The sequence below is a fragment of the Tauraco erythrolophus genome, chromosome 3 (genome assembly GCF_009769465.1).
Source record: "Tauraco erythrolophus isolate bTauEry1 chromosome 3, bTauEry1.pri, whole genome shotgun sequence".
NCBI lineage: Eukaryota > Metazoa > Chordata > Aves > Musophagiformes > Musophagidae > Tauraco > Tauraco erythrolophus.
The window spans coordinates 58,233,360-58,257,443 of NC_141467.1; the positions used below are offsets into that span (position 1 = coordinate 58,233,360).

The following is a 24,084-nucleotide window of genomic DNA, read 5'->3' on the forward strand; positions in this document are numbered from 1 at the left end:
GTTTTTATCTATCTAAAAGAAATTTGGCATGTAAATTTAAAGGAAGTCGTGTTAGAGAATAAGTTTTTTCAGAGTACTTATGTAATACTGAGAATTTGGAGTTTAACTGAATGTCACTGCAACCTAGATTTTATTTTTTTTTTTTTAATTAAATTGTGTGATTAGATTAGTGGATCAAGATCTTTGGGCAGCTCAAAGCACAGCAAGTGATCACCTCTTTAAAACAGACAAAGGCCCTACAGCTCAAACATCTCTGTACAGTCAGCAAGGAGCCGATGCAACAATCTTGCTACATCGGTCTGTTCTTCACCAGAGAGCTCCAGCTCAGACAAGTTTTTGTTGCTTTGACTGTACTGGGTCTAAACATAGCCCCAGCAAACCAAGTCCAAACACAAACCAGCCAATCTCTGTGCCACAGCTACTCCATCCTCGTGTGGTTTTCCATTTCTTGCAGTCCCCAGGAAACTGATCTTGGGCTCACGTCGTTCTTGTTGGCATCCCAAAGTTTCTTGGAGGCCACTGTAATGTCATCACTTTTTTCCTGTAGGACACGAGTGGAAAATGGTGAAGAGGAGATGTTGATGGCAGAAGATCATGGGCCCGATTTGATTCATTCTCAGGATTTTAGGAGGCAATGTAGCATCAGCAGAAGCAGCTTATCATATTATCACTGCAAGGAGGAGGAGAGAGAACACCTGATAGCCCATGAGAGTTTGGATTATTTGCCTTCACACAGTAAAGTTTATAAGAAGTGGCTACAAGAGAAAACATACAGGTAAACTTACCTTAAATATGTTGCCTCTAAGCTATGGGTAATTTAGACAATCCAGGGAGTTGTCTGATAGCAGAAAGGATTAAGAAAATGTCATTTGTTGTTTCTGTACACAGGGAAATACTTTAATAGAATGTAGAAGAGGGCCAAGACGCAAACAACTTTGATTAAAAGCATTTTTGAAAGTGCTTAAGCCTTTGCTCTTGAAAAATTATTGAATATGCAAAAAAAATGTTATTAACTACTGTATGTATACAACTTAAAAGGAAGGGACTTTGCAGAGGTTTGGAGGAATGTTCTCTTACTGAGACTTTTCTTGAAATTCACTGCCTCTTAGCATAATCTGCAGGAAACGTGGTGTTTGAATCTCAGTAGGGGTGCTCTAGTCCCACATAATACTGGAAATAAATCAGAAATTATTATCAGTGCACAATTATTAGTAGAAGTATAAGTTTAGGAAAGACAGAAACTAGAGGTAAAGGTTTGCATATGTATGTGATAGGTGCTCAGTGCATTAGTTGCAGTAGAAGAGAACAAGAACTACTTTGAAATGAGTTCTGAGTGCTCTGCTAAATGCTTAATTACTGATTCCCATAGCTGAATTTTGAGATGGCATCAAACAATCAGCATCTGAAAGCAGACTGCACTGCTCCTTAGATATTATAAAGAACAAAACCAAAAATCCAACCATGTTCCTTACCTAAATGGAAATGGCTTTCCCCTGAAGTTAGAGTTGTGTTGAGTGTACACTTTTTTAATTGATATTGGCAAAACCATTCTCTTGCTTATGCAGTGATGGTTAATAATCAAAATGCTCTAAAAATGGAACTTGAGAGCTTGTGAGAAGAAGTATGGAAAATAGTCCTGTGCTGTAGGCTGAGAGGTAACTATGTTTTCCTATTTCTAGAAAAGAGTGGGATCGATGGCTGCTGATGGGGCTAATTGGCACAGCAGTCGGGATGCTGGGGTTTTTGACTCATCAGATAATTGACTCTCTCATCAAATTGAAATGGGACCTGGTGGAAAAGTACCTGCAGGTGAGCAAGAGAAAGTCAGAGTGTCCTCTTCTGTGTTTGTTTATTAGAAAATCCACATCGTGAAGTTTTAATTGACTAGAGGTGCTGCCTGTCTAGATGGATGTAGGCACCAGATATCCTGCGGTGCTTTCTGTAGACATCCTTTGCTACAACTTAGCCTGCAGTACAGTGTGATATCTGATGGAGTTCTCATCATGGGATTGATGAAGACAGTTTTTAAAATATTGCAGCCTTCCCCTTCCTCCTTGCACATAAGGGGCATATGCTACTTTAGGTATTGTTGGTGTCCAAGGGAAAGGATTAGGTTTCTCTTGAGGTACTTAGTGAAAGAGGACCTGGTATCAGATATGTTATTTCTGTCTATGTCTGGGGCAGCTGATGCTGTAATGGATTATTGTGGAATTATTAATTTGTCCTTGATGTGTGTCATAATCTCTGTGATAATTGGGATGGTTGTGGTAAAATCACTGAATGGCTAAAGCCAATGTAAATGTTAAGGCATCTCCACTCCTGACCGCTTGTTTTTCTCACCTGTAGAGAGAAGCCAGTGGTAAAATTTTTGCCTGGTTTGTGATATCTATGGCAGATTAGTATGAATACTGAAGAGCTTCTTGTGAGGAAGGGGCTTTAAGCTCTTGTTCCAGCTGAATCCTGACCAGGGAGGATCAGGCATCCTGTCAGCGGGTGCTGGAGGGGAGCCTGTACAACCACCACACACGGCGTGTGGGCAGCAGACGCAGTGATTTGTGCAGAAGAGGAACAGGTCTGGGCGGATGGTGCTTTTGTGCTCAGCAATGGTGGCAAGGAGCTGCCGGACATGGTCCCCAGCACCCGGGCGAGAAATTGCCCCTGACTCAGTGGAGGCCACAACCCAGAGCAAGGTCCCGAGGGAGAGTGCAGCTGGGCAGGTTTGGGGCTGCGGGCAATGGCTGGGACCTCTCGCTGAGACTGCGGCATGGCAGATGAGCTCCTTGGCTGCACAGATGTGATGGGACAGCTGACACTGCTGGAGCGCTGCAGTGGCTGGATACAGGCTCTTTTGGAAGGACAGAGCGGGATGGTGAAGAGAGGGAGTTGCCCTGTTTGTGAGAAAGCTGTGGGAATGGATGGAGCTCTGCCTTGGGACAGGTGAGAGTCAGCTGAGAGTCAGGGTCAGAGGGCACACCAGCTGTCCTGGTTTCAGCTGGGATAGAGTCAGTTTTTCTTTTTAGCAGCTAGAAAAGCTCTGTGTTTTGGTTTTAGTCTGGGATTCGTTATGAGAAGAATGTTGATAGTGCACTGATGTTTATAGTTGGTGCTGATATATCAAGGACCTTTCAGCTTTTCATGTTCATGCCAGCGTGCAGGAGCACAACAGGCTGGAGAAGGCATAGCTGGGACAAAGGGTTCACAACTCCCTTTATGATTTGAACTGAGACTTAGGATTGAGGGCCAAATTGGCCAATGGAGTATTCCATATCATGTAACATCATGCCCAGTGTATAAAAAGGAGGGTTGACCAGGAAGAAGAGCTCTTGCTCTGCCGGGAACTCTCTTCCAAGGGCTCTCTTGAACTCTTGGAGTGCTCTCTCTCTCTCAAAACTCTTTTGGTTTTGTGTCTTTTCTTGTGCGGTATTGTGGTCTTCGGACTTACCTGTTTCAGGATTGTTTGCTGGGATGGGACAGACATTGGTCATTGGATGGTGAGCAATTACACTGTGCATCACTTGTTTATGTATGTTATTATTATTATACCTATATATATTCATGTATTATTAAATTGTTCTTATCTCAACCCACGAGACAAGTTTCCTTCCCTTTTCCCTTTTAATTCTCTTCCACATCCCCTGGGGGTGGGGAAGGGTGAGTGAGCAGCTGTGTGGTGTTTAGTTGCCAGCTGGGCTAAACTATGACACCAGCATGAGTGATGTTGTGGGTGTCTGCTATAGATCACCAGATCATGAAGAATTAGACAAGACTGTCTTCAGAGAATTGGCAGAAGTCTCATGTTCACTGGTCCAGATCCTCTTGGGCATCTTTAGCAAACCACCCCAATATCTGCTGGAAAGACAACACAGCAGGGCAGAAGCAATCCATGAGGTTTCTGGAGTGCGTTGATAACTTCCTGATAGATGATCGAGAAGCCAATGAGGGGACATGCTCTGCTGGACCTCATACCTACAGACAAGGAAAAACTGGTCAGGATGTGAAGGTTGGAGGCAGGTGTGAAGGATCCTGAGAAGTGAGGAAAAAAGCAAAATTCAGGATTACAATTCTGGACTTCAGGAGAGCACGTTGGTCTGTTCAGAGGATCTACTCGGAAGAATCCCAAAGGAGACCATCCTGGAGAGAATAGGCATCCCAGAGGACTGGTTGGTTTTCAGAGATTATCTTCTCCATGGTGAAGAACAGTCCTTTCCAATGAGCAGGATATCAAACAAAAGGTGGCAGGAAGCTCCTCACAAAACTCAAACGTAAAAAGGAAGCACACAAGAAGTGGAAGCAGGGACAGGTGGCCCAGGAGAAATACAGAGCTGGAGTTAGGAAAGCCAAACTGCACCTGGAGTTGAATCTGATAAGAGATGTTGAAGGGCAACAAGGAAGGAAGGAGGTGCATCAAGGTCTACAGGTACATCAGCAGCAAAAGGAAGACTAGGAAAAACATGGGCTTGTTGTCAAACTGGGTAGGGGACTTGGTGACAAAGGACTTGGAAAAGGCCGAGGTACTCAATGCCTTCTCTGAGGGAGCTGGCTGATGTCATTGTGAGGCCACTTTCAATTATCTTTGAAAGGACATGGCAATTCAGGAGAGGTTCCTGAAGCCTGGAGGAAGCCAGTGTCACTCCTGTCTTCGAGAAGGACAAGAAGAACTTCAGGCAAGTAAACTTAATCTTCACTCTGGGAAGGCGATACAGCAAATAATCCTGGAAACCATTTCTAACAGTATGAAGGAAAAGAAGGTGATTTGGCATAGTCAGCATGGATTTACAGTGGCTAACAACCTTCTACAATCAGATGACTGGAGCAGTGGATCTTCTTTATTCTGACTTTAGCAAGGCTTTCATCACTGTCTCCTGTAACATCCTCATAGACAAACTGATGGTGTATGGGTTAGCTAAGTGGACAGTGAGATGAATTTAACCAGCAGAACTGCTGAGTTGAAAGCATTCTGATCAGTGGCACAAAGTCCAACTGGAGGTTGGTCACCACGAGTGTACCCCAGGGGTCAATATTGAGGCCAAACACTGTTGGGTATCTTCACTAATGACCTAGGTGATGGGCCAGACTGCACCTCCAGCAAACTCACAGACAAAAACAAGGTGGAAGGAAGCAGAGCTTGATAGACCAGATGATTGTGTTGCCATTCAGCCAACAGCATCCTGGGCTGCATTAGGAGTGTTGCCCACAGGTCAAGGGAGGTGATCCTTCCCCTCTATTCAGTGCTGTTGAGGCCACATCTGGAGTACTGTGTCCAGTTCTGCGCTCTCCAATACAAGGGAGACTTGGATATATCCTCCACTGTTCTGTGAAATCAAGATAATGGAATAATGCTGCCAACTGCTGAAGGAGAGATCTCAATCACTTCACAGAATTGCAAGGGAAAACTTATTCTGTGGAACAGATGGAGGCTGAATATATCATTGGGAATATCCAAGAAATGAACAAGTTTAGGTTTTCCATGAAGAAAGCATATATAACGCTCTTGGAATATTATTTCCCTGGGATTTCTTATATACAAACTACACGTATGTTTATACAATATATAAACAGTGGATGAATACACACATATACATGCATATATGCATTTGTATATATATACATGCATGTGCATTTATACACACACTGAAGTATAAATAAAGAATATATAGAAAGAAACCACGGTTTGACTCCAGGACATCACAACAACCATTACCCACACTCATGGTCCTGTTGTGTTATAAAATTTGCCCTGTTGTATTAAACTAATAGAGAGGGACAGGAGGTAAGCTCTCACACGCTCTGACATCAGTGCAAACATGTAATTCCTGCCCTGGGTTCTTCCCATCGAAATACCTCCTTCAGCTGCAGATGAGCAAAACTCATTTTCGTGCTCTTTGCTTTCCTGTTTGGCTGCGCTGCACGATGTGCTTGCAAAAGCCTTGATGGGACGTACTGCCGGGAAGGCTGCGGTGACCGGCTGTAATGCCGTGACCTCAGAAATGCAAGGGACATGTTTGACCTACGCACACGATGAATCACAGCTGGGTGTCACGGAAGGCGGTAAGGTATGTGGGAGCTGAGGAGTTGTGGAGACAGCATGGCTGCGGTCAGCCCAAGAACAAACAAACAAACTGAAAACCCGGGGAGACGAAAACGTGTTTTTAAAATGTGAGAAGGGCTAGCAGGAGAGAGGTCCTTTTGGTTAAAATAAAGAAAGAAAGAGCTTGCTCACTTGTATTCTGTGTACTAATAATAGCTGCAAATTCGTAAAGGTGATTACTGATGTAAGACTTCGAAGCCTTCATTTGGGCAAAGTGTCTCCTGAAGACACCGTTTAATATTTTCTTGTGCTTCTTAAAGTCCTTTAACTCTGCTTCTGACCCGAAATGGGCCTTGATGAGTAACAACATATTCTTTATGGTGTTTATAGAAATGGGCAAAAAAGTCCTGGAAAAAAACGTGATTTGACTCTGAAAGTCATCGTTCACCTTACTGTTTCTCACTCCCGTCCTTTTAAAGAGCCTGCACTACTTGTTTTGGTTTTTCCCTGTGGTACACCTTCAGCCTGCGCAAATCTGTGGGACAAAACATCATTAAAAAGCAGGACCTGGTCTATGGGTGCCCATGTAAGTAATCTATTTTTCAACCGGACAGGATGGCAACATCCACATGACCTGGCTGTGCGCGCTTGGGTCTGGGCTGGCCATGGTGATTCTCTCTTCAACCTTAGTGCTGGTGAGTGTTACGTCTCCTGTGCAACAAGCCTATAACGCTATGACAAACTACATCTCTTGCTCTTCCAAATACTGATTAATTCAGTATTTTATTTAAAAAAAAAATAAATCTATTCTATAACCTGATGGGGAAGGTCTTTTTTGGCCTTCAGCCTAAGGCTGGATTCCACCACCCGTAACTTGTATAAAAGTGTCTGGGGTGAAATCAGCGGTGGTGGCAATGCAATTTACACTTAGCATGTGGTGTTTATAAAATAAATACAAGTGGCAGCTGGTGTAACTTGTGAAAACTCAGTGCTTGGAAGGGGCCTAAGCCAAAGACCATCAGTCCATATAGAAGTTACTGTTGGTTTTAGATTGATCTTTTAGCGGTGCTATGTGAGTATTGCTTGCAGCCCAGATCAGTACTTTTATGAGGCTGCAAGGCTAGAACATTGAGCTTTTCCGTCATTTACTGTCCTACTGTGTTCAATTTAATTATAGACAGGCAATTAACAGCATAGGTGAGAGAAAAAGTGAATGTTTTGCTGAACTTCCCTTGAAATCCAGCAACAGTAGGAAAAGGGAGTTTGCTGTTATGTGAGTAATAACTGACCAGTTTTAAGCTCTCTGAAATCTAAACTGACTGGGCAAATCACACAGGTTCACTCATATGCCCTGCCCTGCAGACAGCCTGTGCAAAGGCAAGATGCTGGTCAGCTTCTGCAGTTGGGGGGGTGGCAGGGGGCTGGGGCAGGGCTCTCTCAGTACTCCCAGTACGCTTAGAGCAACACTATTGGGAGCTTGAATTTTTGTGTGTAGCCAAAAGTTATATGTGTATCTATGCCATCTGTTACTCCTGGGAAAGTTTGTTTGTGAACAGAGCAAGGTGTCCACAGACACATCTAACATATCAACATTTAATGATTGTTGACTTGGTTTCTCTTTTTTGTTTTTTTTTTTTTTTTTTTTTCCTTTACAGTTCTTTTGCCCAGCAGGTTCACCGTCTGGCTTACCAGAAATCATTGGATATTTGAATGGCACTTCTATTCAACATCTTTTTAACATTAAGACCTTTTTAGGGACATTTGTCTCATGCGTGCTGGCTGTAGCCTCTGGGCTCTTCTGTGGGCCAGAAGGTCCCATGATCCATTTGGGGTAAGAAATAGCATATGAAAGTTAAAGCTGTCAGGCTGAGGGTATGGTTTTGCAATGTCTGTCTTGGTGGCAGCGCTTGCTTAAAAAATATCCTGCGTTGGGAGCTCTTTTCACCTGTCCTGTCTCTCCTTTTGCATTAGCACAACTATTCATGCCATGCAGTGAAGAAAAACATTTTTTTGCTGTGTCTTTTAAATATTGGCTCAGTTCCCTAGGACAATTCCCCATGAGGCTCAGGAAGCAGTTATCTGGATGACAGCAGTCTGTCTTGTTTCTGAAAGCAGCCTGTCCTGCAGCTACGGCCTGCCTGCTGCTTTATGTCTCATGTAACTGCTTTTACCTATGCAAAGGTATATAAAAAATATATAAAAATCAAGGCAGTCTCAAGTGGGTGTGCACAAAAGGGATGACGTTTTCACAGCCACCCGCACAAGTGCTGTAAGTGGCAGTGCAAGGCACATGGCGACAGACAGCCAAGTCCTCTGGGATCTGTGTCTCCAGCTTCCAAACACGGCAGCCGCCGGTGCCAGCTAAGGGCGACCACAGGAACCAGGAGCTCCGTTGCGAGCTCTGTGGGTGGCAGATTGCGAGTCAGGTTGGAGCTGCTTGTTGTTTCTAGGTAGGGAAAAGCAGACTTTGTCGTCTTTTTGAAAGATGATGTTTTTATTCCCCCTTGCTACATAGAAAGAAGGAGAATCCCCATCACCCTGTTGTGGTATGGGGCCTTTTGGGAAGGCGAGAGGAGAGGTGCCCAGTTCTGCTCTGTAAGTCAGAGTGGTTCTTAAAATTTACTGTGTTGCAATACAGCCAAACTTAGTAAGAACTGCAGGCCAGATTTTGGATTTTTCTGTTTCGGTAAGTGACATAATTTCCTTTATTCACCATTTAGAGGAGAATGCTGCTGCACTTTATTACCATTATTAAACCGTATCTTGAGTAGAGATGGTAAAATTGATCTCTGCTAATATGATATAGCTTGTTTGTTGGCTGGTTTGCTTTTTTATTTCTGATCCTTCTTGGTTTTGGAAAGTATTCATCCTTGAGGTTTGTTTCCTACCTCTTCACCATCCTGACTGAACCTCTCCTCCTCCCCACCACCCTTTCACATTTTCTGTTACTCCGTGGGTTTATATTTATTTATTTATTTGCACGGAGGTGCAGCACCCAAGGGGATGACTCAGAAGTTCAAAAATAGGAGCGCATGGTCAGTCAGAGGCAGCCACAAACCTTTCAGACAATGATTACCAAGGTTTAGCTCTCTCTTTAGGTTTCTTTTGTTTTCTTTGCTTTCAGACATTTGTCTCCAGGAGCTCAGAGACTGCAGCTGTGATTTTGTTTCCTTTGTGCTGGGTTGGTAACAGTGATGCATGAGCCAAAGAATTGAATCATGTTTCCATGAAGAAAGTCAGCACAGTATTAACATGATGCCTTTTCAAAACATAGGAATTAAGAGCTAGTTTAATTTAATTTAGCTGGAACCCTCCACCGTTTTTATTAAACATAGACACAAGTAAGTTGCTAAAAGCCTCTGAGATATTCGTTAAGGCTCTTAATTTAAGTCTTGTAGAAATGTCTTCCAAAATTATACAATGAATAGATTTTTCATTTCACTAAGGGTTTGGATATTTTTTTTTCCCATTTAAATGTAGTTTGAAGTGCTGCCTGGAAACACACTGTAATAATTTAAATCATTACACATCTTCTGTTAGAAGTAGGCCTGTTCTGGCTGCCATGGTCATTAACCTGGGAACAGACGATTGAAATGATGGGCTATAGTCTGACGTGTCACCACACTTGGGCAGACATTAACATGCAGTTCTTTAAAAGGCATTCCACAGTCTATCATCACAACGCTCCTTGCAAAAGAGATCCTCAAGTCTCTGAGTCAAGAATCTGAAAGTCTTAAGTAGCCTCCTGCTTTATGTCAACAGGACTTTGCATATTTCAAAGACGTGTTTAACATTTTCCATGTTTAAATCCATTGAAACCATTCTAGCTTTGCTGCTGCACGCCAGCTAAGGCTCTGTCCTCTGCTGCCTTTAACTATGGCTGATTTATGAATAATTTACTGAAAAGTGCTCTCAATTATACAACATCACTTCTAGTGCTCTCCTGGGTTGTGGCCTGAGCCAGCTGCAGTCAGACACCCTTGGCGTCCACCTCCCGATCTTCACCAGGTTTCGGAATTCAGCTGATAAGTAAGTGATGGGCAGAGCTGTGGGGCTCTGGCGGGGAGGGCAACCCCACCACCTGCCTTCGGTGCCCCGGAGGTGTCCAGCAAGTCACTGGTGAGCCCATTGCATCTGGAAGGGAAACGGAGAGGCTGCTCCAGCAATCTTTCAGGCTTCCTGCTGTTTGTCACTTTGGAATGGAGGAAAAAAACACCTGCTCTAATTAAAAGGAAGTTGTTAATTAACCAACTTTAAAGTTTTTTGATTAAAAGAAAGTTCACAAGTTGTTTTACTGAGTGCTTGTGAAATAATACATTAATACTGAAGACCTTTTCCCATTGTCTTCTGGGTTGTATGAGGAGGGATAAAAATGCAGGATTTTTACACATAGGCTTTATCCTCAAATTAACGATGCTGGCCCAGGAAAAAAAGAGATGATGAAGATTGCACAATGTGCGCAGGGGGCCCTTGCTTTATTTTTCTAGTTTTGAAAAAGTAAATTGTTTGTGATACTTTTTTAATTTGGCTCTTCTCTGCTCATGCGTGTCTGTGAGATAACGCTGGTAAGCTCTCTCTTGTGAACAGTTCTACTGAAATTAATGAGATTAGTATCCAGAAAAAGAAATTACAAACCAGTTTATGTCTTCTGGATGGTATTTACTTTCATGTTGATGTACAAAACTCTATACAATACTGTTTTTTTTCTTAAAGCCAGGAGAAAAAGAAAGACTCTCATATATTAATTTTCTGAAGAAATAGAAATAATTCAAATGAGCGGACATTGTGAACTATCTGTAGCTTAAAAGAAAACAAAAAAGCACCAAAGGGAAGATATGGGATCTCCTTTGCATGTAGCCTTTTAAGATCAGTCATTTAAATAAATCTGAGATGTGCTGGTTAGACAAAACATCACTCATGGAAGAAATCAGTGGTTGCAGTAGGAGAAGCAGTAAGAACTTCTGTTTTTCTCCACAGGATCCAGTTATGGTATAATTAGAAAGTAGCATTAGCTTGCAGTGAGCAACCGTCCTGGGAGAGACAGGTCCTGCGGAAGACCCCTTCACAAGGAAGGTTGTTAGTGAGCAGCAGACAAGAATTTTTAGCCTAAGTGACACCTCGCTTCTTTGACAAGAACCAGGATGAAAGACTCCCACTCCCTCGATATCTTTTGGAGTTGTTAAGTAGGCTTAAGAGAATTACCCTCAGCAAGTACGGTCACAGGCAGTGCAGTAACTCAGCAAGTGTTAGGATGTTGAAGGATCTTAAGGCGTCCCTCCATTCAACAGCTGGAACGGATGTGTAGGAGGGGTCCAGTTTCATTGCTGATGCTACTGGTGGGACACGTAGAACGTACAACTGACTGGAGCAATAGCTGGCCAAGCAAAGTTCGTCCAGGATTTATTGTGCCATGCAGCACCTTTTGAGTTCCCTGCTGCTGGAAACAGTGTCACTGTGCAGATACAACCTGTAAGTAAAAATGCTCACACATAGAATACATAACTCAACAATTGTGAGTTGGGAAATATCAGATGTAAGGTTGCCTGTGTAGCTTTACTGGTGGACTCCAGGAGGAGAGGGCTTTGTAAGGATTTTGACACACTAACTCTCCAACCTGTTCCTGCATTTTCTGTTTGTTATCCTCATTGTCACGCATTTTTGCACTGACAAAATTTGTAGATACCACAGAGAAGTCAAAAATATTCAAAAATGCCTGATAATGTTTGGAGATGACTTTAGTCTGGTTTTGGTGGGGGGTTTTTTTGATTGGTTGTTATTTTTCCTGTCGTATTGGTTTGGGTTTTTTTGGTTTTTTTTGAGAAATTGGCATTTATTAATACTAAGAATACTCAAGTATTTTGTATACTTATTGATACCAGCTAGTATTGAATGCTCAGTATTTCTCCAAACTACCCCTGAAAGTCTCAGGTAGTGCATCCAGAAGATGCAAGTTTTATAAGCTGGTGAGCACTAGTGATTAGTGCATTACATGTATCAGCAATACCCAGTGTTCCCTGCAAAGGCTGGACTTGAATCCAATTTTCCGAGGCAGAATTCAATCATAATTTTATTTCATAGAATTTTTTGAGTTGGAAGGGACCTTAAAGATCATCTAGTTCCAACACCCGTGCCACAGGCACGGACACCTTCTTCTACATCAGGTTGCTCCAGCTTGGCCTTGAACATTTCCAGGGATTGGGCAGCCACAGCTTCTCTGGGCAACCAGTTCCAGGGCCTCGTCACCCTCAGAGTGAAAAATTTCATCCTTAGATCTAATCTAAATCTTCCCTCTTTCAGTTTAAAGCCATTGCCCCTTATCCTATCACTACATGCCTTTGTAAAAAGTCCCTCTCCAGCTTTCCTGTAGGCCCCCTTTAAGTACTGGAAGGCTGCTATAAGATCACCCCGGAGCCTTCTCTTCTCCAGACTGAACAGCCCCAACTCTCTCACCCTATCTTCATAGCAGAGGTGCTTCAGCCCTCGGATCATCTTCGTGGCCCTCCTCTGGACTCGCTCCAGCAGCTCCATGTCCTTCTTGTGCTGGGGACTCCAGAGCTGAACACAGTACTCCAGGTGGGGTCTCACGAGAGCTGAGTAGAGGGGCAGAATCACCTCCCTCGACCTGCTGGCCACGCTTCTTTTGATGCAGCCCAGGATACGGTTGGCTTTCTGGGCTGCAAGCGCACATTGCTGGCTCATGTTGAGCTTCTCATCAACCAGCACCCCCAAGTCCTTCTCCTCAGGGCTGCTCTCAATCCATTCCCCGGTCAGACTGTACTTGTGCTTGGGATTGCCCCAACCCATGTGCAGGACCTTGCACTTGGCCTTGTTGAACTTCATGAGGTTCTCACAGGCCCATCTCTCCAGCCTGTCAAGGTCCCTCTGGATGGCATCCCTTCCCTCCAGCATGTCCACAACACCACACAGCTTGGTGTTGTCAGCAAACTTGCTGAGGGTGCACTCAATCCCACGGTTCACGTTACCAACAAAAATGTTAAACAGTGTCAACCCCAATACTGGCCCCTTAGGAACACCACTCGTCACTGGCCTCCACTTGGACATCAAGCCATTGACCACAACTCTTTGAGTGTGACCATCCAGCCAATTCCTTATCCACTGAGTGGTCCATCCGTCAAATCTATGTCTCTAAATTAGAGACAGGGATGTCGTCTTTCCCCCCTATTCTGCACACTGCAGCCTTCCTTAAAAAATGTAACATCGATCTAACGCAGGATGTTATTTTCATATAACGAAGGGGGCCTTTTGAAAAGAAAATGATGTTATGTGTGAGAAAATAAATCATAATAATAAATGTATAAAAGAAAACTGTCCAGTAATGCCTTTCTTTACAACAGTTTGTTACCTATATTGTTATTTTTTTTTTCTTTTTTCTGTTCTTTGCTGGCTCACAGTGCAGATACCTGCCATCTGAGCTCCTAGTGCAGCTTACAGCAACAGAAGTTTGTTCGTCTTTGGGGTGTATGTGAGACTCACACCTTTACGGGTTGGGATACAAGGCATGTATGTTCCCTGTGGATTTCTCAGACGTTTACAGCCTGAGGCGGCTCCAGGACTGTACTCTCACTCTCTAGTGAATCCCAGACTTTCTTACCTTCTTCCCTGCAGTATTTCACCCTCGTGACTGCACTGCTTCCAGGATGTGAAGTGGCTCATCTGCCTGGCGCTAGGCTGGTCGATGCTAGTTTGGCAGCTCGCTGGCATGGCACGGTGCTCCCTGTGCCATGTTATAGGGTTGAAGGTTTTGTCAAGGCGGACAGATCTGAACGCAAATCCTAGAGGTGCGAGACACTATAATAACGTCAAAATAAACCAGCAGGTCTTTAAATTCAGCCCCATAATCCCAGCTTTGACAGGAAATTATCTTTATGGAGGGTTTTTTTGTTTCTGTTTCTTTCCTGTTACCCAAATTTTGACTCTTCTACCTGTTGCAGGCGCAGTTTCATTACGGCTGGTGCAGGAGCAGGGATAGCTTCGGTATTTCGTGCCCCCATTGGTGGGCTCTTGTTCACCTTAGAAGAAGTGTCTTCATTCTGGGACATCAGGCTGGCCTGGCAAACCTTCTTCTGCTGTTTGATGGCTACCTTCACCACGGATTTACTGTCCTCTTCTCTCTATGGGTTTGTTTACAGAGGTCATTTTGGATTTTTTGAAGCAGAGAAAAGAATTATATTTTGGGTACGTACTGTACAGATGAGGGAGAAAATAGATGCGGGGTTTTAGGCTTGTCTTTCTCAGCATTGTTGCTGGGGGAGTAGCAGGGAAGGGGGACTGAGAAGGGGAAAGGACGGAATACGTACAATTATCAGATCAATGGATATGGAAGCCTTCACACTTTACATCCGGTAATCAGATGCAACACAGAGTTGTTTTCTTCTAAATTAAAGTGAACAAATAGACAAAGCATCTATTGTTTTCTCATTAGCTAATCATATTAGTTATTAAGATAACTTTCTGTATTGGTGCTGGATAGGAGAGGGATACTTCCAAGTAAAGGAAAAAGCAGAGAAGGTCTTAAATAGGTTGTCCTGTCCTTCTGTAGTTGGCTTGAGCTCTCTGTTGTTGCTGCAGGTATTGCTGTACTGTGCCCCTTTTCCTTGGTGCTTACAGATTAAACACTTGAAAACATATAATCACTGTTTGTTCTTGGTTGCACAACAGAGGTGACCTTCAGCCTCAGCTGCTTTTACTTTATTTCTTCCAGCACAACAAAACCTTGATCTTTGAATTTTGCCTTATGTCTATCTAAAAATAGTTGCTTTTATTATCATGTCTTTTGCTCATTTTGGTTGCAAGATGATTCAACAGTGATGTGCAAGTATCGTGATCTTCACTTCTTCTTGCCTAGATATCCTTATTTGTATTTGACTTGAAGATCAATTAGAGAGCTAGAAATAAAACCCTGGCCTTCTGAATCCCAGTCCACTTTTTCCTACTAAGTAAATTTTTCCTGAGGTAATTCGCTGATCACTTTCATTGATTCTAGATTTCTTCTGGCTTGTATCTCTCTAGCAATGCAGAGACCAGAGATTATGGTATTTTCCACATATAGACATACCTTGGTTGGCAAAATGGCCAACATTTTTTTTGTGCATGCTGCCTGATATAATGATTTTGCATATGCTATGCAGAAGTATTCGGCGTATATTTTCTTTACCACAAGTTTAGCTGGAGCAAGCGCAGAAGACATTGGTTTTCCACCTAAATCCTTTTTGCGGGCCAACTCACAGTGCAGTCCCCCAAACAGTTGCAGTGACGCAACCAAGAAGATAAAAATTTGTGGTGGAAAGGTGAGACTACGTGGATAGAAAAGAAGTCAGGCCTTCTGAAGCCACATTCATTGCTGAAGCCAAAGTATTGTGTAATGAACAGCTGCGTGCACAGGGGAGAGTGGATTCACTTCAATTGCTATTTTACAATAAGCATAGCTTTTTTAATGCTCCTTTTGGATGTTTTCTGAAAAAAAAGCAGTGAATTCTGTCTCCTTCTATTTTCTCTTAGTGTCATTAGAGGGAAAAGCTGGCTAAAATTATCATCAACATGTCTTCTGACAGGGTTCAATAGTTTTTGGCTCTCAATGCGGTACAGATAACCAGAAACATTTTCATTTCACTGAACACGGGACTCAGGGGAAATTTTGCTTCTTTCATGTTTTGTGGCATTAACCAACACAGTTTACAGTGGATAAACTCTGAGTTGGAAGATTGTGGGTTATGTTTTGCAAGAAAACTATTTGTTTTCTTTGGTTTCCTTCTACCTAGCATAATGTTACAAGGGAAATTTATTGTGCTCCAGAGCAGGAGATTTTCAGGAAGCTTCACTTTATTTGTACATAGACATTGAATTATTTGTAAAGGTGAAATTTGCTCTGTAGGTAACAGATTTTTTTTCTTGATGACTAGCCAAAGCCTGTGGTTGATACTATGTCAAAACCAAACAATACACTGTGCTACCTTTCATTCCCAGCATGTGGAGCACTCGCTTGTCTTTTATCTTTATTGCCACACACATGCAGTGTAATGTGCATGTATTACTTTAAAACAAACATGTCAGAATATCTCTCCCTTAGGAAAAATGGAGGTAGGGAGAGAAAACAATAAAACCATGTATGTTGATTTTTAGTTTTAGTGTAGAATTGGAATTAAGTGGAATATAATGCAAGATATTTGGATCCTGCAGTAAATAAACCAGAATTTTTCTACTTCAAATTAAGCTGCTTCTGTCTGAATTTTAACATCTTAAACATTAAATCTATTTAAATCCTTTGGAAAAGGATGATTTTTTTTTTTGCAGCTATGGGTAAAAATAGCATTATTAAAGATTCGCTTAGTATATAGAGTATGCAATGGTTGTAGTTCTGATTATAAGGCACAATACACCTTAAGTCTCTCCCTAGTCTCTCAGAGTGCACCCTGCAGGTGTTGGTCTTCTTGTGCCTGGGAATGGCTGCTGGGATTCTCCCTCTTCCAGACCTAGTTTCTCAGTCTGCATCACCCTTTGGACCAACTCTTCAAGCCTGGCGGGATTGTGACCCTGGCATTCCTCCTGTCAGGAAATACTACCAGTGGTTGGTACAACCACCTGGTGAATTTGTTAAAGTCTAGGCTGATGGTAGCAAGAGCAGGAATAAGATTAAAGATCAAGAAGAAGAGGAGGAAGAATAAAAAAGAGCTTGAACAGTAAGGCCTGTGCACTTGCTCAAGCAGTTTAAGGAAAGCTGACAGTTTCCTCCTATCCACTACTCCCAAGATTATACCAGTTTAGTTTAGTGGTGTTTTGTTTTCTTTTTTTTTTTTTTTTGCAGGCAGTCTTTGACATGTGCCCTTACTGCTCCTTGCCAGGTAGCTTTTTGAGCATTTTGTGATCTCTTAGTCTGTCCAGATCCTAATCTTGACAAAAAGCTGTGTAACTCTAAACCTGGGCTAAGGAAATAATATCCTTACAGCTTTTAATGCATTGCCACTGATCCATTGACCTCTTTTTGTTGTCTGGAAGATAAAATTAAAACATGATACTGCACTCATCCTTGCTGCAATTCAATTACTATTCCAGCTGCCAGATTATGTTGTGTATTTATGATTTGTTGTTCTGCGAGTTGTTCCAGATCAGTGTCAATTTTCACAGTTTAACTTAAATAAATTTGCTTATAAATTGCCTCAATGCCCATGGATGCAGGTTGACATTTAATAAATGAACAGTGAGCAAAGCTCTGGTTCAGCAGTCTTTTGAAGTGTTCATTAAGGCCATTATGTCATGTTATTTGGATGTAACCTGAAGTGCTGAGTGCTTGTGGTAACTGCAGTGTATCATGGAGGTTTCTGCTATGTGTGCCAACACCAGTGTCTACCTGCTGGTTCCACTCCTGTGAGGTGTGCAAGAAGAGTACACCATGTCTTATGAGATCAGCTTTAAATTAATTAGCTGAGCTCCCTAAACTGCAAGGGAAGATTTATTTCCTGTATGGAAATTACTTTGTGGTATCAGGTTTTGTAAGAGAGGGTGCAATATTTCATGTCACTGGCAGGATGCTTAGAACACTTCTTCTCTTTTCTTTGACTCAGGTTAAGAACTTGCTGGACATGAACGTCTTGGCCTTCGTTCCAACCATTGTCCTTGGAATGCTTGGAGGTCTTCTGGGAGCTCTCTTTGTTTCCCTAAATATAAAGATTAATAAATTACGTATGCAGTTCTTTAATTCAATTCCAAAATTATTCCTCAGAAAAACAAGCAAGCTGTTGGAAACTGTTCTCATCCTTGTAAGTATATAATACAGTTCTCTTGATTATATAATATTTACAGTGGCTAATGAGGACTGGTCATAAATTGGCTGGATGGAAAAGTGAATCTGACCTGCTGGTACTTAATAATGTACAACAGGTACAACAAACATATGGATTTCAAAAGTACAGGTAGGCATTTAATATTGGTGGGTATACAAGAAGGGAGAAGAGATGTTTTGGGTGTATTTTTAATGCTTGAAATATTTTACCTGTAGAGTTCCTCTCCTACTGCTGCTCTACGCCGATGACACTACGTCAACTTAGTGACACATATCAGTTATAGTGGCGTGCTTTTGCATTTGTTTGCAACCTATGGAGGGCTGTCACAAGTAGATGTCATCCATTTTTCTCCATTTTTCCTTGCTAGTGATTGATCCTCTCATTAACTGCACACAGCTTGATCATGCAGCAGAACCAGGTGGACATCCTCGTCCACACTTATGCACTTGGGCACTTTTTCAGCTGTTACATTGGAAAGAACAATTAGGAAACTATTACCATAACCATATGTATTTTTGCCTCAAGACAACAAAGGAGATCTCTGTCTGTTGTGAGAAGAATAGGTGCATGAAGAATAAATGTTGTAGAGGGTTTAAAAGTCATGGATAGGTACAGAAAACTTTCTGGAGCTAACTATGTTTCTGGAGTCAGTTATCCCTATTTGTTACTGATGGAGGTCAGCTTGGAGCCTCAGATGTTCTGATAAAGCACGATGAGGCCATTTTACCTCTAGGCTTTGGGGTTTCCATTTGGCATTGTATGGCTTTGGGGAGGCTAATGCCATTGAAATAAAAGGGTATAGACAAAAGGTTCCCATGTTTTGAACATTTTAATAATTTTCAATTTTATGGTTTGGTTGTGACTGAAGTATGTTGTTAAATGTGGAGGAAGGAAACCTTCAGAGCTTTTCTACTGCACTTCTAGTAAATTGTGCCAATTCGGGTTTCTCTGCAAGTTTCTCTTGTGAATACCTGCTTGCCATAATTTTTCTTTTTTGCCACCATTTTTGAGGAAGTCTTTCTGAGGAGTTTTCAGACATTTTTACGTGTTGAGATGACCTGCTTTAGGGAAATTGGTGCACACTGAAGCCTCTTCTGCCTTCTCTTAGACAGACTTGCTAGTATGTTTTTTGTATGCCATATATGTTTTTTATATATACTGTTGTATACTTTCTCTCTCCTCCCTCCTGGAGTTGTAGACAGTTTTGGCTGTCTACAGCCAGACAACAATTACTCAGTTGTAGACCAATGGTTTGGCCATATAGATACTCTCCTCCCATCAGCTCAAACATGCTTTCAGCAGCCTCTACTCCAAGCCAACGAAAGGACATCAGCTTCAGGGAAAAGCAGACACCCTGGCTTACATCAGTTACCTGGATGATACTGGGAGGAAAACGATTAGTATTTTAAATACAACAGGGGAAGCTTTTGGAGCTAAAAGCATGAATAACCATAGGTCGAGGCACAAGCTCTACAAGCTCTCCACAGATTGGTACAGAGATGAGTACGTTTCCCATAGGTTGCACTATTTTTCCTCTCCATAGGGTCAGAAAGAGTGCTTTTAATTTATGGCCTTAAACTGGAAGAGGATAGATTCAGATTAGATATAAGGAAGAAATTTTCCACTCTGAGGGTGGTGTGGCGCTGGAACAGGTTGCCCAGAGAAGTTGTGGATGCCCCATCCCTGGAAGTGTTCAAGGCCAGGTTGGATGAGACATAGCGATATGGTTTAATGGGGATTAGGGATGGTTGGACTCGATGATCTCTAAGGTCTTTTCCAACCTAGAAATCTATGAATCTATGAATTAAGCAACCTGGTGTAGTGGAGTGTGTCCCTGCTCACGGCAGGGGGGTTGGAACTAGATGATCTTTGGGGTCCCTTCCAACCCTAACCATTCTATGATTCTGTGATTCTATAATTTAGTCCTTGAAAGCTGCGCGTGCAATGGCACTCCAGCTCCTCCTCCTCTGCCTAGTCCTGCTCATTGCTCAGAGCAGCATCGTGCTTGTTGGCTTCTCTGTTGGCACATGAGAGGTGAAATCTGACCTCCAGTAAGAGGAGGAGGAGGAGGGATTCCAGGGACCAGACTGTGCTGGAACAGGCCCATGCCATTCATGACATCTGGATTTTGGCTCCTCTTAGCGGCAGGACGTCGGCTTTTCAGTTTGCAGCCGTGTTTGTTCAGCATCTCGCTGAGGGGAGGCAGCTTAAGGAAGCTCACCTGAAACTTTTTGCTTCCACGTTTGAAGAAGTGGGTAAGGTAAGGAGGGAGAACGGGTTTTGTCAGCTCTAGGGGCTGTCTTTCTGCTGCCCAGACTTCTTTCTTGTGCTACAAATTTGCTCCCAGGTCTTGCAAAGGATTCAGGACTTTGTTCTGTTGAGCACTGCAATGAGATGTCCTAACAAAAAAACAGTTTTCAAACCTGCAGGATGAGGAGTAGAGTCCCATGTGTGGCTCCCATTAGTCCTGTGTAAACTCCATGGTTTCCAAAGGACCTCTGCTTGTAAGAGGTCACGTTTGTAACAATTATTATTTTAACAATTTGGAGCTGAAGTTCTGTGTTTGACAGCCGCTTCCCCTACTATCGGGAAAGGTTTGGCTTTCTCCTAGTACATTACAAAAGTCTTGCATAAACCACTTAAACACATAAAACCCACATAGTTCCTTATTACTTTTTGGAAAAAAAGACAAAACCAGCCACCACATAAGCCAGCAAGTCCCAGTATGTTAGAAGACACTATAGGATGAAACTTAGGATCAGCTAGCAAAGATTTAGTGTCAAACATAAAGAAAATACCTCCTAAGAATTATTTTACATTGTTTAGGAGTGGTGCCTTACTGACTCCAAAAGTTCACGGAGCAGTTAGCACCTTGCCAGATCATACCTGAAACTGTGAGAACAGCATGTGTTTTGTAAGGCTGTAGTGCTTACAAAAGCTTTTCTGTTTATATATTTTTGTCTTCGTCCTTTAATTTATTTATTTATTTTTAAATACTGCTCTTTTACATTAACTTTTTAGCATGAAACTCTTCTGCAGGCTGTTTTTCCTTTTTATTAGCTCTAGAAGATCCTGCTCAGATCACAGTCCTTATTTTATTATAACTTGGCAAAAGAACTGCAGGAAAGAAACTGATCTGAGAGAACCACACAATTCTTTTTTTTTTTTTTTTTATAAACTCACATAGTCAGGCAACTGAAAGAAACTATGTCACAGTGACTTTAACCAAAAATAATCTTGTATAAACCAGTCTGCATTTAAACTTGGAAAGAACCCATCACAGTATCTTCCACACCCACAACATAACCCGAGTACCATTCCTTTGACTGGAATTGAATATCTAATCTTCAACCCGTAGATTAGGTGAAGCCGTCTTCCTAAGTGCCCTTCTGCCCCTTGGCCTGCATTTGCTTCTCCTCAATTCATCACCTTTCTCTCTGTGAGGAAATCACAATGTAGATAATGTTTTGCCAAGAATCTGGCAGAGCTATCTTTCTTTTTCTAATATTTTTATCATGTTGACTAATGCTTCTGTTCCAAAAGCTCAGTGTTTCCATGGGCAGGGTGAACAATTTAAGGATATATGCATATATACTTATATATTAAACTGTCAAAGCTTTAAAAGGCTACTTGAAAGGATTATTTTTTTTTTTCTACCTAGCTGTAAAGATAGCCTACTGCTTTAAATATGTAGCCACTGGCTCCAGGCTAGCTGTCCTTCTAGCTCCTTTTGGACTTGGGGCTTTGGCAAGAACTTGACCTGGGTTTGAACTGTCCCAGAGTTAAGTTTCCAGAAACAAAACCTGACCTAAGCTTTGTAAAGACTGAACTACTCCCAGTTTTATCTATCTCTTGTAGATGCGCTCTGCCCATAAGCTTATAATTTTTGAGATACAGGGAAACAAAAGCATAAGATAAGATTGTCTGACAAATTGTCACTACTGGACACAGCTGAATCTCAGCTTGAGGGTTTCTATAAACGTGCTACCTGAGCTATTTTATAGCAATCCACAGAATGCATGAAACCTTGTGCTTGGAAAATATATTATTATTATGGCTGTGTGTTCCAGTAATTTCACTCCAAATGTCTACTGAAATATTTTCTAAATCTTTTTTTTTTGGTATATCTTCATTTATTTGGAAATGTAAATTGATCTCAACTAAGATAAGAAACTTTACATTAGTTTTGAATGAAATAGAACTATGTTATGTTGAACTATGTTATGTTGAAAAATATGCATAACTGCAATACAGTCATCTCATGTAAAAACTTCATTTGCTTTTGACAAATGCAAAGCAGCCAGTGAAAACACCACCTGCTGTGCTCTATTTCAAACATTTTTGGTTTCATTCATGTTTCCTTCAAAATGGGTATATGAAAAACTAGTAGAAGGACTTGATGAAGTCTCTTCATCCATTTGCATTGCAATGTCTGTGTCTCTACTGTATAGTATGCAATCTGCTTTTAGGCTTGCAAGTTGTAGTCTCAGGCTGGTAGCCTGCAAGGTGCTCGGGCTGAACGTGGCAGGAGGTGGGGAGGCCGGGCAACTGTAGAGCATCCTATGTGCTGCAAGTCTTTCTCTCTGGAGGTAGCGGTGGCTCTCTGGTGGCTGCAGAGTTGGAGGTCAATTTCCTAGTTGCAGCAGTTGAACCCTTGAATTTAGATGGGATGAATCCGGGCGTCACTGGCTGCTTGGGAGCAAATGTTGATCTTCTGGGATATGTGAGCAGACAAAAGGACAGTTTCCTTGTGGTAACTCATGGCAGTAGTGATTTTAGACACTTTTCTTTCTGTTTTTGAGTGTTTCTACACCTCACAATAGTCTGTTTGCTTGTTTTAATGCCTGCAGGTATGTACGACGACTGTTACAGTGTACGTACCTTATTTCTTTCCTTGCACTCCAGTCATGAGCGTGAGAAACTACCAGCTGAGAAACAACTCAGAAATGTAAGTGGGGAGACTCACCAGGAGCATATCTATGTAAATACAATTATTAACCATTTCTCCCAGTTAGTTGTTACAAGGATTTGGGATGGGGAAAAAAGGTACATCAGCACTGAATGTTTAAAATGAATTAGTGCAGAGAAGCATCACACTTGATCATTTAATCACTGAGATTTAATCACACTTAAACTTTTCCAGTGAGAGGCGTTTGCCATCATGTCAAAATAAAAAAAAGGAGAAAGAAAGAAACAAAAGGGAGCTCAAAAATGAAAAGAGCCTGAAACGTAGCTGCTATGTATCACGCAAGCACTTTTTCAATTTAGAATCCTAATTTTGATTTAAAAAGTTTATAGGTTGTATATATATAAGGTATATAAGACTATAGGAAACAGGCTGTGCTTTAACTGGAAAGCTGGAACTGGAAACTGATGAAAAACCTTCATTATTCTCAGCTTCAGTCAGCTACTATTGGTGGAGGGACATGATTTGATCAGAACACCAATAAGTAACATATCAGAGGCACATGCCACTACACCACAAACTGTAATCTGGGAAATTAAAATTGCAAATATTGTGTTAACAAACAGGCAGGGAATATATGACTGAATGGCTAGGGATTTTATGGGTGATACAGTTGAAGAGATCCTTGAATCTGATACAGGTTTTTCAGTCCAAGTATCTTTCTTGAGAAATATCTATGAGGAATCCAGAGTAAGTAGAAAAATAATTGCTCAGATTGAGGTTAAATGACAGCTTGATTTTACAGTCATTGCAAATGGTCACTACCAACTCGTAGTTTTACAAATTCATACATTTTTAAAATTTGTGAATGCCTCCTTCCAAGTAGGCAGCGTCATATATATTGTGTAATATGAACTGTAAATACTGAATAACTTGCCATTGGTTACTGGACTCTGAACAGCTTATGAAGTATATGGAAGGCAGACATACTTTCCCATTCTTGCCACCAGTTCTAGACTGTCATTTGACTTGCAATACCTGGTTCAGTGTTGTTTGCTGTAATTTGTATTTACATATTCTTTATAAAATCAAACTTTGTCACTTAGTACCAGGACTTGGTGACCACAGCTATTTGGATTGCTACAGGAAAAGCCTTTTTCTTCACCTCTACATCCTTTTTTATTTTAAGGACTAAATGCTTGCAAAATGTTATTTTTCAAAACAAAACTATTTTTGCTCTAAAGTAAAAACATCTGAAACCACGATAATTTCATGGCTTTTTTTGTCTGTCTCTGAATCAAAAATAGTCAGGCTGGTCCAACATAGAGGCTAAATGGTCTTTGTGCCAATTT

General features: G+C 41.7%; 1 protein-coding gene across 1 annotated transcript in view; it reads left to right on the plus strand.

Moving 5' to 3' along the window:
- The first annotated feature begins 524 nt into the window (after positions 1 to 524).
- LOC147529018 (chloride channel protein C-like) overlaps positions 525 to 24,084 on the plus strand; it is an 84,959-nt gene continuing 61,399 nt past the window's right edge. The window contains exons 1-8 of the mRNA XM_086608432.1: positions 525 to 775; positions 1,680 to 1,809; positions 6,643 to 6,723; positions 7,684 to 7,859; positions 9,965 to 10,057; positions 13,981 to 14,224; positions 17,608 to 17,802; positions 22,677 to 22,774. Of these exons, the coding sequence (XP_086464558.1) occupies positions 525 to 775; positions 1,680 to 1,809; positions 6,643 to 6,723; positions 7,684 to 7,859; positions 9,965 to 10,057; positions 13,981 to 14,224; positions 17,608 to 17,802; positions 22,677 to 22,774 (1,268 nt within the window). The remainder of the gene's footprint in view (positions 776 to 1,679; positions 1,810 to 6,642; positions 6,724 to 7,683; positions 7,860 to 9,964; positions 10,058 to 13,980; positions 14,225 to 17,607; positions 17,803 to 22,676; positions 22,775 to 24,084) is intronic.